The sequence below is a fragment of the Auxenochlorella protothecoides genome (assembly GCF_000733215.1).
Source record: "Auxenochlorella protothecoides strain 0710 unplaced genomic scaffold scaffold43, whole genome shotgun sequence".
Lineage (NCBI taxonomy): Eukaryota > Viridiplantae > Chlorophyta > Trebouxiophyceae > Chlorellales > Chlorellaceae > Auxenochlorella > Auxenochlorella protothecoides.
Window position 1 is genome coordinate 64,913 of NW_011934226.1, and position 13,901 is coordinate 78,813.

General features: G+C 65.6%; 8 protein-coding genes across 8 annotated transcripts in view; 6 read left to right on the plus strand and 2 right to left on the minus strand.

Moving 5' to 3' along the window:
• F751_3929 (putative LIM domain-containing serine/threonine-protein kinase) overlaps nucleotides 1–581 on the plus strand; it is a gene marked incomplete at both ends in the record, with an annotated part of 7,791 nt that extends 7,210 nt beyond the window's left edge. Inside the window, one exon of the mRNA XM_011399839.1 lies at nucleotides 477–581. Coding sequence (XP_011398141.1) covers nucleotides 477–581 — 105 coding nt within the window. The remainder of the gene's footprint in view (nucleotides 1–476) is intronic.
• A 427-nt stretch (nucleotides 582–1,008) lies between these two features.
• On the plus strand, nucleotides 1,009–2,468 carry F751_3930 (hypothetical protein; the record flags this gene model as incomplete). Its single annotated transcript, XM_011399840.1, has 4 exons — nucleotides 1,009–1,196; nucleotides 1,373–1,628; nucleotides 1,866–2,201; nucleotides 2,328–2,468. The coding sequence occupies 4 exons, from the start codon at nucleotides 1,009–1,011 to the stop codon at nucleotides 2,466–2,468; spliced, it is 921 nt and encodes a 306-aa protein (XP_011398142.1).
• A 650-nt stretch (nucleotides 2,469–3,118) lies between these two features.
• F751_3931 (hypothetical protein) lies at nucleotides 3,119–3,619 on the plus strand (the record flags this gene model as incomplete). Its single annotated transcript, XM_011399841.1, has 3 exons — nucleotides 3,119–3,208; nucleotides 3,357–3,425; nucleotides 3,539–3,619. 3 exons carry the CDS (start codon nucleotides 3,119–3,121, stop codon nucleotides 3,617–3,619), a joined length of 240 nt encoding a protein of 79 aa, XP_011398143.1.
• Nucleotides 3,620–4,033: 414 nt separating this feature from the next.
• Nucleotides 4,034–7,604, plus strand: F751_3932 (Conserved oligomeric Golgi complex subunit 3; the record flags this gene model as incomplete). Its single annotated transcript, XM_011399842.1, has 8 exons — nucleotides 4,034–4,042; nucleotides 4,155–4,295; nucleotides 4,418–4,680; nucleotides 5,290–5,960; nucleotides 6,075–6,238; nucleotides 6,491–6,748; nucleotides 6,901–7,086; nucleotides 7,332–7,604. The coding sequence occupies 8 exons, from the start codon at nucleotides 4,034–4,036 to the stop codon at nucleotides 7,602–7,604; spliced, it is 1,965 nt and encodes a 654-aa protein (XP_011398144.1).
• Nucleotides 7,605–7,881: 277 nt separating this feature from the next.
• F751_3933 (hypothetical protein) lies at nucleotides 7,882–11,117 on the minus strand (the record flags this gene model as incomplete). The annotated part of the gene is made up of 4 exons (XM_011399843.1): nucleotides 7,882–8,088; nucleotides 9,140–9,283; nucleotides 9,444–9,706; nucleotides 11,066–11,117. The coding sequence occupies 4 exons, from the start codon at nucleotides 11,115–11,117 to the stop codon at nucleotides 7,882–7,884; spliced, it is 666 nt and encodes a 221-aa protein (XP_011398145.1).
• Nucleotides 10,186–10,341, plus strand: F751_3934 (hypothetical protein; the record flags this gene model as incomplete). Its single annotated transcript, XM_011399844.1, has 1 exon — nucleotides 10,186–10,341. One exon carries the CDS (start codon nucleotides 10,186–10,188, stop codon nucleotides 10,339–10,341), a length of 156 nt encoding a protein of 51 aa, XP_011398146.1.
• Nucleotides 11,118–11,782: 665 nt separating the features above from the next.
• Nucleotides 11,783–13,586, plus strand: F751_3935 (hypothetical protein; the record flags this gene model as incomplete). The annotated part of the gene is made up of 5 exons (XM_011399845.1): nucleotides 11,783–11,848; nucleotides 11,982–12,356; nucleotides 12,625–12,833; nucleotides 13,109–13,270; nucleotides 13,430–13,586. 5 exons carry the CDS (start codon nucleotides 11,783–11,785, stop codon nucleotides 13,584–13,586), a joined length of 969 nt encoding a protein of 322 aa, XP_011398147.1.
• Nucleotides 12,017–12,277, minus strand: F751_3936 (hypothetical protein; the record flags this gene model as incomplete). The annotated part of the gene is made up of 1 exon (XM_011399846.1): nucleotides 12,017–12,277. The coding sequence occupies one exon, from the start codon at nucleotides 12,275–12,277 to the stop codon at nucleotides 12,017–12,019; it is 261 nt and encodes an 86-aa protein (XP_011398148.1).
• Nucleotides 13,587–13,901: the final 315 nt, after the last annotated feature.

Sequence of the window (13,901 nt, forward strand, 5' to 3'; positions counted from 1 at the left end):
AGGGCGCGGTGGCTGGCCACGCGGGCCCTGCCCCAGTGCAGGACGGGGACGCGCCGCACGCCCCCGGAGGGCGCAGCAGCGGGTGAGTGGGCTGCACCGCGGTCTTGCCTGACCTGGCGTGCCCCGACCTTGTGGCACAGGTGCAGGGGTGGATGCTGCAAGGCTGATGGTCTCGCTCCTCTCCTCACCCTCTCCGTGTCCCACTCGTTCCCTTCCTGACCAGGCCTGCTTGGGGCGGCCGAGGGGGCCGGGGCCGTGGACCCCGGGGAGGTCGGGGGTTTGACGGTGCGGGCCGTGGCGGCGCCCACAGCAGCACTGCCCCTGCACAGGTGGGGCGGGGAAGTGGGCCTGCTCCATGGTATCGGGTGGAATGGGAACAATTTGTGGACTCGGTACTTGGTGCATTGATTGTGTGGCGTCAAGATCGCGCACAGGCAGTCAGCCTTGACTTCAGCCCCCTCGCCGTCCCATCCCAGGCTGCCCCCGCTGCGGGCCTCCCTGGGAAGCAGGTGGTGACCGAGAAGGTGGTCGTCACCAAGGTGCAGAACAAGTTTGCCATGCTGAACGTGGATGACAAGTGACGTGTGCCCAATGCTCCTCCTGTGACGATGACACTCAAAGGGCGAGTTCTCGGGAGGTCAGAGGTGGGCGGCGTGAGGGAACCGGGCGGAAGACAGCTTAAACTCTGGAGAAAGACGCTATGGATTCCCTCGTCTCCCATTCAGCTCCGGATCTCCTCGCGCGCGCGCGCCTACCGGGGCCCCTCAGACATGCATGGGTGGGGCACATGCGACATCGCAAGCCAGAGGAACACGGCGGTGTTGGCCTCGGAGGACTGCAAGGATTGCATGTAAATTGAAGCCGAGCCGGCTCCTTGCCTGCGAAGACCTTAAGCCCCGACGGTCCAAGTGCTGCCCAGGTGGTCGACGGGACACCCACCGATCAGACTGAGATCACGTCGCATTGCCTCCCTCTACAGGACTATAGTACCCTTGACGGACTCTACAAATGGATTCTAACGCCCTGTGGTTGCCGCCCGCCCAGGAGGCGGAGTGGCAGGCCTCCCTGCGCTCCACCCCTGCATTCACCCTGACCGCCCTGCTCAGCTTCTGGGCTCTCCACTCCGTGCTCCCCAGACTGATGGGCAGGAGGCTCGCTGGACTCCCCGCCTCCACCAAGCTCAGATGGCAGCACCAGTGCGCTGTGTTTTGAGCCCTGATTGTCGGGGCATGGGTTGTGGTACTGGAGGGTTGCGTAAGTGGAACCCCGTGGTCCAGCCCCTGGCCGCCCCTCTTGGGCATATCTAGCCTGGGGGCACACCCGCCCGAGCGTCCAAAGCCGTTTTTAAAACCACCATCCCTCTGTCCCGCAGGATTGCATGCTGCGTGCACGCCGGGCTGTCCATTGCCGCGGCCCTGAGCTCGCTGCTCGCCCGCTACTACGACGATAGCTCCGAGGCTGGCCTCTTCACTGCTGATGCCAGGCTCAGCGCTGTGACCGACGCACACGCCGGCTTCCTGCTCTACGGCCTCATCATGTACACGAGGCATGCGGGAGTGGTGGCTCCCCCCTTTCCTTTTGTCTTGCTGCAGCATGCCGCCCTCCTGGCTTGCTGGGCCATGGCCAAGGTGAGCTCGAGGAAAGGAGGGTGGTAGGAAGCTCTAAGAGCTGCCAGGCGCCGCTGTAATGTGGTAGAAAACCCGTAAATTACCAGCTCATGGTCTTGGGGTGCTTGACAATAGGTTGGGCGGGGCAGTGAGTGTCGCTGGCAACCCTTGGAACCCTAGCTTGCCTACCCATGCACACGCTTGGCCGCCAGTGAGCGCCATCGAGTGCTCAACCCCCCACCACCAACCGGCCCGTAGGTCTTCCCCTGCAGCCTGACGTACGTGCTCCTGCCCTACCACCAGCTGGGTGCCGTGGCTGCGCTGGCGCACGCCTGGCGCGCCGTGGCCGTCATGCGTGGAACCGGAAAGCGCGCGCACCTGGGGCGCCTGCGCGTGGAGCTGGGCGCTCTGGCGCTGCGGGTGGCCCTGGCGGCGGCGGCCGCCTTCAGGGCCTGGGCCTGGCTCCGAGGCCGGCCGCTCTGGACGCTGCTGGAGGCCACGCCTGACGTCGCGGCGGCGGGCAGGGTTTACGCGACCCTGGTGCTGGCGAGCAGTGCGCTGCTGGTGCTCGTCTACGTGTCCTGGATGCAGAACGTGAGTGGTTTGGTGCCTGCGCGATGGGGCCCCTGATGGCTCTCAGGTCTTGCTTGATGGTGAGACCAGGGAACGCTGCCGAGATGCTCACACTGTCCTGCTGCCATCCTACCACCAAACGCCCAGGTCCTCTTCCAAATGGCCAATGTGCCGATCATAAAGGCAAGCGGGGGTGGGGACCGCGCCGCCGACACGGCTGGGCATACGACACGCAAGAAGGCCAAGGCTACGCCGTCGGGGTCGGCGAAAAAGCGGCGCCAGAGCTGAGCATCTGCTTCAGCCCTGATCTCGAGTCGAAGCGCTGCCTGCATCTCATGATAGGCGGTTTTGGCTCGGAATTCGCGGGTTTCTTCGTGTTTCAATGCATCCTTCCATGTGAACATGTTACCTGAAGCTAATCCACATTCCATGCTCTGGGTGCTGCGCCATAGACGTCTCACCCTGTTCGGTGAGAGCAGTGATTGCGACAATGCATGTCCGCTCCGCGATGGCGAATGATGCCATCATCAAACACCGGCGCGCAGCATGAACGTGTGTATCGACAGTGTGTAGTTGGATATTCCTCTGGAACGGCGCCACCCCCTCGCGGGTCTCTACTACCGACACCGGGCATCCGGCCATGCAGAGCACCATGAGTGTCTGCATGCAGCACAGCATCCCATTCCGACAATGCGAAACGCATGCATTCACATCCATGCACCCACAACGTGCACGGCTGAGGACTTCAACTGCGGCTGTTGCTCGCAGGGTCTCGCGGTGTACCCCAGCAGGCTTGATCGTGAAGGCTACCTACCCTGAGCCAGAGACAGAGAAGGAGAGGTCACCTATCGACTTCCCACAAGTAGGCGCAGGGTGTCTGACGGGTGGCGTGCTGGTTGATGGTGCCTGGAGAGCTTGGTGTTGGAGGGCAACCCTGCATGGGCAACCAATCCTATGTCTCCGACATCCAGGAATGGCTGACTCCCCAGCCCAGTCGTCGGCCCGACATCTTCCCCGAGTTTGAGAAGGTAAGTCCATACCACTGGGTGCGAATCACTTGCAAGACCTCGCTGCAAAGCGGGATGAGGGAGTAGGGGCCCGGCATTGAACCATGGGTATTGGCCTTTTGCTACTACCACTTCTACTGAAGGAATGCTTCACCTCCCACCGCCACAGCTGGACACACCGCTGCCAAAGCCATTGCCGGGTGACCCGGAGCTCCCTGATGAGGAGGAGGAAGAGGAGGTAAGGCCGGGTGATGCATGCTCATGACAGTGGTTTATTTGCTTGCAGAGCGGTACATTGGTCTCGCTCTGTATCTCTTACTCCAACATATGCAATGCATGGCTTGCTCGCAGAAGAAGAAAAACCCCAAGAAGGACCCAGATGAGGAGGACCCAGAGAAGGAGAAGCCTGAGCCCAGCCAACCGGACGAGTGATTCTCATGCTCTAGATGTGGTTGCTGGCCAGCTTGTTCATGAGGCGAGTGTTGTGAGTCACATCTGTGTCCAGCATGGGCAGAATTTGGGAAGTGGGGGCGGGTGCCTCGGAAGGGAGAGGTAAAATGCAAAGTCGGGCCGGTGGAGGGATCGAGTCCGGCCAAGCTGGATGCGCGTACCTTGTAAACGGAGCGAGGTGCATTGACAACAGATACTCGCAGCGCCAATCCAAGGCTTTCATTAGATTATTCTCGATCACTTTCAGCAGTGATAAGTTCAGAAAAGATCAGTCCGAGGGGCTGCGGCCAGAATACTGGGCCGGGGGGTGATCGAGCCGGCCCCGGCCACTGCGCGGGGGAGGTTAAGCTCTCGCCATGTCCTCCTCATTATCGAGTGGACCGTCGAGATACGGACATGGACAGAGTGTGGTACGCGTGTGATCGGGGCGAGTGATGTCGGGAGATACCTGTGCGCGCTGGCCACGATCCCACTGGAGCAGTGCGCATAGGCATCCGTTCTCTCACCCTTCCCACAGGGCAGCAAGTGGGAGCGTCTGGCCGTCCTGACAGAGGAGCAGCAGGCTGCTGTCGCCGCTCTGGGTGCCGCCTGCTCCCAGCGTCCGGTCCCCGACGTGGTGCGTGATTTTCTGGTGCTCCACCAAGCCATGCTCCATGGGGTGAGGGGCAACTGCACGACTCAGGCCAGCCCAATAGCAATCCCCCCTTCCCTCCCCGGGGTGTCCTGCGCCGGTCCAGGCCCCTGCCTCTGGATCCCTTCCCCATCCGCCGGCCTCTGCAGGTGCTCGCCAGAGAGGCGGAGGGGCGTGAGCCCGCGGCCCCGCCGACCCCCTCCTCGCCCTCCTGGCCCGCCTCGCCGCGCGCCGGGGTCGACGCCGCGGCGCCCGCCCCCGCCCGCGACGTCGTGCTGCAGCACTCCTCCGACTTCTACGCCTGGCTGTCAGAGCTGGAGGCGGCGCGCGGGCGCGAGACCGCCGCCCGCTTCGGCACCTACCAGGCCGAGCTGGCGGGGCACCTGGCGGCCTGCGCCGGCGTGCTGGAGTCGTGCGAGGCGCTGGCGGCGGCCTGCGCCGCGCTGGGCGCGGGCCACGCCGGCGTGTCGGCCGCGGGCGCGCCGCTGGCGGCGCGGTGCGAGGAGCTGGAGGCGCAGCGCTCCGAGCGCGAGGCCCTGGCCTCCGCCCTCCGCGCCCGCCTCGCCCGCTTCGACGACCTGGAGCGGCTGGGCCTGGAGGCCGCCTCGGCCGCCGCCTCCCCCGACCCCGCCGGCCTGCTGGCCCGCCTGGACGACGCTCTGGCCTTCCTGGCCGCACGCCCACACTGGGCCGGCGCCGCGGCCGCGGCGGCGCGCCTGCGCCAGCTCCAGGCGCGCACGCTGAGTGCGCTGAGGGCGCGCGTCGCGGGCGCGCTGCGCGCCGCCTCCGCGGCCGCCGTCGCGGAGCGCGCGGCGAGGAGCGGCGGCGTGGAGGGGGCCGGCGAGGGCAGAGCGGCGGCGTCGAGGCGGGCCAGCGCATCCGAAGAGGCGGCGGCGGGGGCGGGCGCCGCGGAAGGCGCGGTGGCTTCGGACGCCCCCGGCGGCACGTCGATCGCTGGTGCCTCCCCACCAGACGCGCCCGACGACGCCCCTGCAAAATCCGTCCCGGCCTCCGCCGCCAGCCCGTGCCCCTCCACCGACGAGGGCGTGGAGGCGCTGGCGGCAGTGCGCTTCCGCGCGGTGGCCGAGCCGGCGCTGGGCCCGCTGCTGGCGGGCGTGGAGGCGCGCGCGGGCTCCCGGCCCGAGTACGCGCGCCTCCTCTCCGATTGCCAGGGCTCCTACTGCGGCGCGCGCCTGGTGGTGCTGGCGCCAGTGGTGTACGCTGCGCTGGCCCGGGGGGCGGGCCTGCCACCGGGCGAGCAAATTGCAGCCGCCGACGTGCTGCTGCGCCGGCTGTGCCGCGAGGAGGCCGCGCTGTTCCGCCGTTTCTTCCCCGCCAGCGCGCAGCGCGACGCGCTGGGGAGGCTGGTCGAGCCGCTGGCGCAGCGCGCCTACGACGCGCTGAGGCCGCGCGTCGTGGCCGAGCAAGCGCTGGACGCGCTCTGCACGGCGGCCGACGCGGCGGCGGCCGCGGCGGCGGAGACGCGCGGCGGCGGCGCCGCGCCGGCCGACGAACTGGTGGCGCCCACCTTCCGCCGCGTGCTCGCCGACGTGCGCGAGCGCCTGACCTTCCGCGCGCAGGCCTTCATCCGCGAGCGTGTGGCGGGGCACGCCGCGGTGCCCACCGACTTTGACGGCTACTATTCGCTGGATGGAAGGGGGCAGGGAGGGGTGGCCAGGGCGGTGCAGGGGGGTGACGCAGCGGCCGGCAGAGCGATGCAGGCGGACGGAGCGTCAGAGTCTGTCAGCCCAGAAGGAGTCGCCAAAGGCAATGGGGACCCGCCAACAGACTCAAGCACACCACCAGCGGGCCCGCCGGCTGCGCGCCAGTATCCCCCCGGCTCCGCCACGCTGGCGCTGCTGGGCCAGCTGGCGCCGCGCCTGGACGCGCGCATCTTCGCGGGGCTGGCGCACGAGGCGCTGGCCGCCGCCACGCTCGCCGTCCTTGCCGGCAGCCGCGCTGTGGCCAAGGTAGAGATGGGGAGTGGGGTTGCTCTGGAGATGTGGTGGAAGTCAAGGCAGGAGTTGTGAGGAGCGATGGAAATTGAGGACAGCGTGAATGGAATCCTGAGGTGGTGGTCCCAGGAGGGGCTGGAGGCATGGGAGAGCGACCATGCGCAAGCGCTGACTGGGGGGGTCCTCACCAACCCCGCGTGCACCATTCCCCCCTTTCCTACCCACCCACGATAAACTCCCCCCCCCCCCCCCATCCCACTCTTGCAGCTCCCCGGGTGCACCCCCCTCCAGGCCCAGCTCTTCGGTGTGTCCCAGCTGCTGGCCCTGCGCGAGGGCGCCGTGCGCCACCCCACCACCTTCGCCGTGGTGCAGCGCGACCTGGACTTTAGCCACACGCGGGAGACGCTGCGCCGCGCGGCCTCGGGGCAGCTCCCACTCTTCACGCTTTCCTCCAGCAACGCGGTGCTCCAGCTGATGAGCCGCGGCGCGCCGCGCCTGCTGGAGAGCCGGTTCGACGCCAAGAAGGTGGGCAGGCTATGGTGTTGGCGTGTTTACAAGGGGTTTGGGACTGGGGCATGGGGTTGAGGGTGAGGGGGCCCACCTCTGGACCCTGCGTCACCGGCCGCAGCTACCCGTGATGCATGTCCAGTACCCATCAACGCACCCCTTCCACCCAGGAGCTGGAGCGAGAACTCAAGTTCAGCTGCGAGTCCTTCATCATGTCCGTGACCAAGCTGGCGGTGGAGCCGGCGCTGTCCTTCATGAGCAAGGCGGCGGCCGCGGGCAAGGTGCCGGCCGCGCCTGCGGGCGGTGCGGGGGCGGACAAGGAGGCGGCCGTGGGCACCAAGCCCTTGCACCAACTGGTGAGCAGGAAGTTGGAGAATGGAGAATAACTCGGGGGTCAGAGAGATGCCTGGCCTGCCTGCTGTTCAAGTTACAGAAAGGTCCCTGCTCTGCGTCGCCGGCGCCTGGGTCCAGAGCAAACAAGCCGGCAGCGAGCTGGATGGAATCATTACCCAGGCTGTCTCGGCACCATGCCTGCCTGGTGCCCCGCCTGCTCTCCCGAACAGCACCCCCCCACCCCATCGCATCACACCACACTCTACAGGCCTTTGCGTCCCCGGAGCGGGTGGCGGAGCTGAGTCAGCGCCTGCGAGGCGCGCTGGCGGGCGTGCTGCCGGAGGCTGCGACCGCGCTGAGGGCTTCGCTGCCGGATGGAGGCAGCCGGTCGGCGCTCGCCGGCCCCATCGCGGGGAACGTCGCGGAGGCCCTTGGGCAGCTGGAGGACCTGCTGGCCAGGGAGTTCCCGGAGGGCACCCTGGACCCGGCCAGCGTGCTGACCAGGGACGAGGTGGCGGCGGCGCTGCGTGTGCTGGGCTGACGCGTGCCGGTGCGAGCGCTAATGGCATCTGCGGGTGGTGTGCCAAAGTGCGGCACGATGCCCCTGCCAGATTGTTCCCTGGTCCAGCCTTTTACCACCCCTCCTTGCAGCGCTTGTGGGTCTGCATGCCCGACAATGGCTCTGCACTCTGCAAACGCCCGCCTCCATGCTTCTCCCTCTGTTACAATCGAGAGCTGCACAAAATCAGGAGGCCCAGTGCACCCTCCCCTCCCCTGTACAGCGAGGGCAGATGAGGAGGCTGGCGCGATCTTCAGCTTTAGTTCTTCAGGGAAGGGGCCTGGCCCCTCTTGTACGACCCCTCCAGGCAGAGCTTGGAGGTGGGGTTGGAGGCGCAGACCACCTTGCGCACGCCCTCCGGGGCGCTGGTGGTCCGCACGTCCTCGGCCAGCGCGGCGGGGGCCAGGGTCATGGCAGCGGTTCCGGCCAGAATCACGGCGATCATGGGCACCGAGGCCGCAGCGGTCTGCGATGCGGGGTGGTAGGTGACCGTGGAACGAGGGGAACTCCATGTCGCGATCGGGCCCGCCTGCACTCATGCTGGCCGGATCCGTCCCCCTTTTCACCGCCCACCTCGGCTCAACAAGGCCCCGATGCACCACCACCCCATATTATCGCCCACCTGAGGCCTCGACAGCGCCTGGACGGTCACCTGTCGCCGGGCATGACGCTGTGTCGCGACAGCCGGGGTGAAAGCGCGAGTGGACGTGACCGCCTGCATGTCGATGCTTCTATCGGTTGAGTAAGCTTAAAAATGTTGATAAAACGAGCTGTATACGTTGATGGTCGAGGGTTGCCGCACCATCATCCCGTGCCATCCATCGCGGTGTGCATATCGCAATATTATCCTCTTGGGGAAGCGAGGTGTTCGGGTCCCCCCATCCCCTGCAGGAGATTGTGCCCGCTGGACGGTGTACTGAGATCTTACAAAGCTGCCAAAGCTTGACAGCAGGTCATGTCCTGTTCTTGAAGGCGCTGCACAGGTTGTCAAATGAATACGGGGGCGTAGGGTCACAGATAAAGGAATGACATGAGTTTCTGGGGTCACGTTTGCAACATCGCACATGTATCATTAGCTGTTCAGGGCGTGAACTCAGCCCAGGACAGTGCATGAAAACCTGAGCCGGTTTAAAGCAGGAGAGGGGGCGCAGCACTGGCCCACTGAGCGAATACCTGGGACCTGGGAAGGGCTCTGGCTGAAGCCCACGAGCATGATCAGTCCCCCCCCCCCCCACCCCACTCCCTTCCATGCCCGGCCGCAATACCTGGAGCTGCATGCAGGCTAGCTGTGATCACTGCGTCAACGTGATCTGCAGGTCGTCCTCCTGACTTGTGGGGGCACCGGGGCTGCCACCGCCGCTGACGACCCCTCCTCGAAGACCCTTACTCTCGCCATTGCCGCCCAGTTCCCTGCCCTTCTCCGAGCTGGCTTCCAGCATGCCTGCTCCTGGCTGGGCGCCTGGGGTCCCGTCTGGAGCATCCTTGCTGGAAGCCACTGGCCTGTCTGGGGCACCGACCCCGCGCTCATCAACGCCAGGCCGCCCTGCCCCGCCCTGCGCGCTGGCTGCTGCCGCCTTCGCCGCTGCCAGGCGCGCCTCCTCGGCCTGGATCTTCCTCCTGAGAGCCTCCATCTGCCGGGCCATGCTCGACTGCGCGGCAGGCTGCGCACAGAGGGGGAGGATGAGGTCAGAGGTGTCACTCTTCGCACATGTAAGGGAGCCTCCAGCCAAAGGCATCATGGCTCAGCGTTCAGACTGTGTATTCAACCCCCCTGTCCTTCCTCCCCTTGCCTCCCTCCCCGATCCCTCAGCGCACACACACCTCAGCGTGACTGGGCTGGCTAGCCTGGCGCGCCTCCAGACGCTTCCGTCTCTCCTCGGCCAACCTCTTGTTCTCCGCCTCCTGAGCTGCCCGGGCCTTCGCAATCTCCTCCAGTCGCCGCCGTTTCCTCTCCTGCTCGCCCTCTCCTGCTTCCTCCTCGGGCGGCGGCCCCGACGGCGGCGGCACTGCGGATGCCGCGCCCTCCCGCCTGATGGCTCCTCGCACAGAGGCCCCCTGCGCCGAGCCCAGCCGGTGGCTCACCCCTGGCACGCCGGGGGGGGGCGGCCTGGGTCCGCTGCCGGAATGTGGCCGCGCCTGCCACTGCTGCTGGGGCTGGAAGGGGGGCCCCTGCACTCGATCCAGGGGCCTGGGCGGTCTCTGCGCCGCTTCCTCCCTGGGGCCTGGGGGGTGTGCAGGTCCCGCCGGGGGAGGAGGCGGCTTGGGGCCCGCCATGTGCTGGCAAGGGTTTGAAGGCGGCACGCTGAAGCCAGGGGGGAGGGGGGGTGGCGGCGGCTGCCCCTGTCGGAAGCCGGGAGCACCATCGCCACCCCTGAAGCCTGAAGCCAGCATGTGCTGCTGGCGCTGCTGCTGCTGCAGCAGCAGCGCCTGGTGCATCAGCGCCATGGGGTGTGGGGAGGGCATGGCGCCCATCATGCCCATCGGGTATGTGGAACCCTGCGGAGGGCAGGAGAGGCTGCCAGTTGATGCAGGGCAGAACAGGGCATGCCGGTAGCAACTGTGGATGGGGACAAGGGCTCCCTCGGGATCGGCACACCAGCCTCGCCGGTCTGCCAACTATACTCCCATCAAGTCCCTGGTACTCTACCATGGGCTGCGGCGGTGGATGGCTGGGCGCCACTGGAGCATTCCCTCCAGGGCGAGAGGAGGTCATGCCTGAGGGGGGCGGAGGGTGGCCTGGCCCCGCCAGAATTCCAGGTGGGAGGAAGGGAGATGGCAGCGCCCCCTCATATTTTTCCAGATCTGCGAGGCCGGCCAGCAGGGTGCGAGGCCGTGTCAAGAACGAGCCAGACTTGCCAGAATGCACGCATCGCCAGCAGAAACTCCCCATGAAAAGGAGCAAAGCCGCTGAGGCTCCCGTTGTCAGTCAAGTGTCCTACGGTGGAGGCAGCCGCCACGTGCCCAGCGCACCTTGCGCCTTGGATGGCGAGCGCTGCCCCCGCGGCTGGCATCCAGTTCGCGTCCCTCTGTCGTCTCGACTGCGCCGGCGGGACCTGGAGTCGGGATCTCTTGCATCGGTAGTCCTGGATGTGGAGGTGTGCGACCTTCCCCGGTTTCCAGCCCTTGGGTCGTCTTGGTAGGCGTGTGCCACATCTTTAACCTGGAGGACAAGGTGGGGGAGCTGGTGCGTGTCTTGGGTACCCCGGTACATGCGCTTGGGCAGGATGAATGTCTTGATGTCAGACTCTATGCGCACCTGGGGCTCCTTCGAGGACTTTGATGCTTTTGTCGAGGGGTGGGAGGGGATTGCAGGCTCAGCCTCATCATCCTCGCCGTAGTCTAGCTCCTCTGAGAGTCGGAAACGACAAAGAATATTGTGGATGGAATTATGTTCCAGTAATTTGTTTCACACTACTTCTGAACAGATGTGCACCCACACCCACCTCCGTCATATGCCTCGGCCAGCTCCAGCTCCAGCTCGAGTTCATCATCCATCGCGGAGGACCTCCTGGTCAGGTGGAGAATCGATGCATAATCATGTCCTCATCGTAAGGGAGTGGTGGGGCTGTGGGTGCCGCCTGGTATTCGGCGCAGGTTATCGACTGGGGTGCCGAACTGTCACCGGGGGACATCTCTCAGGGCGCCACAGAATAGCGATCGCAGGGAGTCCCCATTTAAGAAGTGCGATCCAAGCGGAGGAGCATCCACTTTTGTTCTCTGGTATCACCACTGACAAGATACGACATCCTTCATCGAGGCGCACAGCCGGTGCGTCCGCCGACCCCTTCATGTGCTGACCTGTGCTTGAGGTGCCACTCTCCATGCTTCGCACTGCGCGGTTACTGGGCTCCCTGAGCTCGATCGCCCGCCAGCAATCCAGCAGCCACAGTCTGCATGCCAGGCCATTGCCGGCAGCATGGACCTCGGCGCGGGATGTGACGGCATCGGCCAGCCCCGGCAGCGCCTCCCCCAGCCCTCCGGCCCCTGACGCCTCCACCTCCGGTCCTGAGAGCCTGGCCCAGAACGCTCACCCAGCGAGCCGGGATGTGAACCGCCTGGTCACTCGGCAGAATTACCGGGTTGAAGCTACGTACATTGGAGCGACCATCGACGTCTCCGCCCTGCACTCCAAGCCTGAGTTTCAGGGGTGCTTCAGTGCCATGCACCGTGGCGCCCTCCTGCTGGGACCACACCAGAGTCTAGACCCCGACACGGCCGAGGAGCAGGTGGGACGAGCAAGACCCTGCCCAACAGGTTGTACAATGGCTGGCTGTGACTTCATGAGTGCAGAAGTCGTCGGAGTATTCAGGCGTGCAGTCACCACTCACCCCACTCCTGCTTTACGCCCTGCCCGTACAGGGGATCCAGCATGGACCCTACATCGTGGCCTTCCCCTACGGCTCCGTGGTCCTCATCGGCAACTCGCAGCTCCCCGAGCGAGATCGCTGGCTCTCCGCCTGCCGGTCCGTGGCGGGCGACCCGACCCCCGCAGCCGAGCGCCCGTACAATGAAGGTGCAGGGCTTGCTTGGTGGGAATGGGAGGCGGGCTGCACCGGGGGCGCAGTGGTGTGTTCACTTGGAGGGAGCAAACCCCCCTGCGCCCTTCCGGGCAGTGATCCCCCAATCGGGGGGGGGGGGGGGGTGGATGCCGGCATGGGGCCACACCTGATAGTGCCTGATCACCTCATGGCTCAGCCTTTCCAAGCACATTGCACTGCAGAGTACACACTGTCCGTCGCCTCCCAGCTCCCCACCTGGAGCCAGCTCACCCCGGAGCGCATCAGGTTGCAGCAGCTCGACCTGAAGAACATCCAGGCACGAACAGCGGGTTTGCATACAGATGAAAATCGCTTCAAGCCCGCCGCTGGTCACATTCTGCGCACCCAGCGCCCTCGACTCCCAGATGGAAGTTTCCACGCTGCTGGGGAGTCCTCCTGTCCCGATCTCACCCGGCGTGCATCCACACAATGCCCAGCACGGCTACCCACCCACTGTGCCACAGGTCATCTCCCAGGTGCTGGCCCAGTCTGTGGCCCTGGATTACTACAGCTCCCACGTGGAGCGCATGCTGGGGCAATTCACCCAGATCAACAAGGAGATGAAGGAGACGCTGAATCTGAAGAAGATCAACGCGCAGGAGCTGTTGCGCCTGGTGGCCGAGAACAACGTCATCATGACCGACATCATCACCAAGCTGGGGGTGAACGAGAGGTGGGCGGGGGTGTTGTTTGTGGAGTGAGGAAGGGGTAGGACGGGCGGCGAGCTGAGGCATCGGTGCAATCTGGCATGGAACCGGCCCTGGCCACCCGGAGACCCAAGCGGCATCTATGCTGTCGGGGATCCCTGGGCCTCAGGGATCCCAGCAACATGCCCACGCCCCGTCGGACTGCATACCTCCGGAGCACCCCACCCCTCACACCCTTGCACCCACACACTCTGCCCTCCGCAAGACGCACGCCTCCCCCTCCCCACCTGCCCATGCCAAGGTATGACATCGCCTGGAAGTATGTGCAGTATGGCCGCATCTGGGACTACCTGCGCTCCGAGCTGGAGATGGATGCGCGATTCAAGACCCTGGACATGAAGCTCAACCTGGTGCAGGACAACCTGAAGTACTTCCTAGAGATCTTCCAGGACCGCAAGGCAAGGTCTGGGTTGCAGCGGCGGTTGTTGCTTGAGCAGGGTCGCAGCTACCCTGCAGGAGTGCGGTTTCACCAGGGCCAGGACACGCCGCAGATACTGCTGTGCAGCTGGAGCGGCGCATGCCAGCACACAGGCTGCCCCGTCGAGACCTGCATCCGAGCCAGACACCACGGCTGCATGCCCCGTCCCCAGCCCCCCGACCGCCCGCCTGCCGCACCCGTACTGCAGTCCACATCGCTGGAGTGGATCATCATCATCCTCATCGGGGTGGAGATCTGCCTGTCGCTGCTGGACCTGTACCACAAGGGCATGATGGTGTGAGCCCGCCGGGTAGATCATAGTCCAAGGTGCTGAGGCCCATCCCCTGCCACACCTGGAACTCAAGCATAGGAATACTGCCTGCACTGCTCTCCTGCCACCTTGAAGAGTCTGCACACACCCGCAACATGGACTTGGATGTAGGAGGGGGGGGGCGGAGGTGCGGGTGTTCGTCTGCAAACTTGCTGTGCATGGATCAGGCGCCCGGGGGCACAGGACCCTCCAGCGGAGGCATCATCCAGACCGGCAGCGACAAGTTTGAACCTTCCGGAATCGCGACACGTCTGTGCGTGGTTACCTGCCTGCCCGATCCATGCG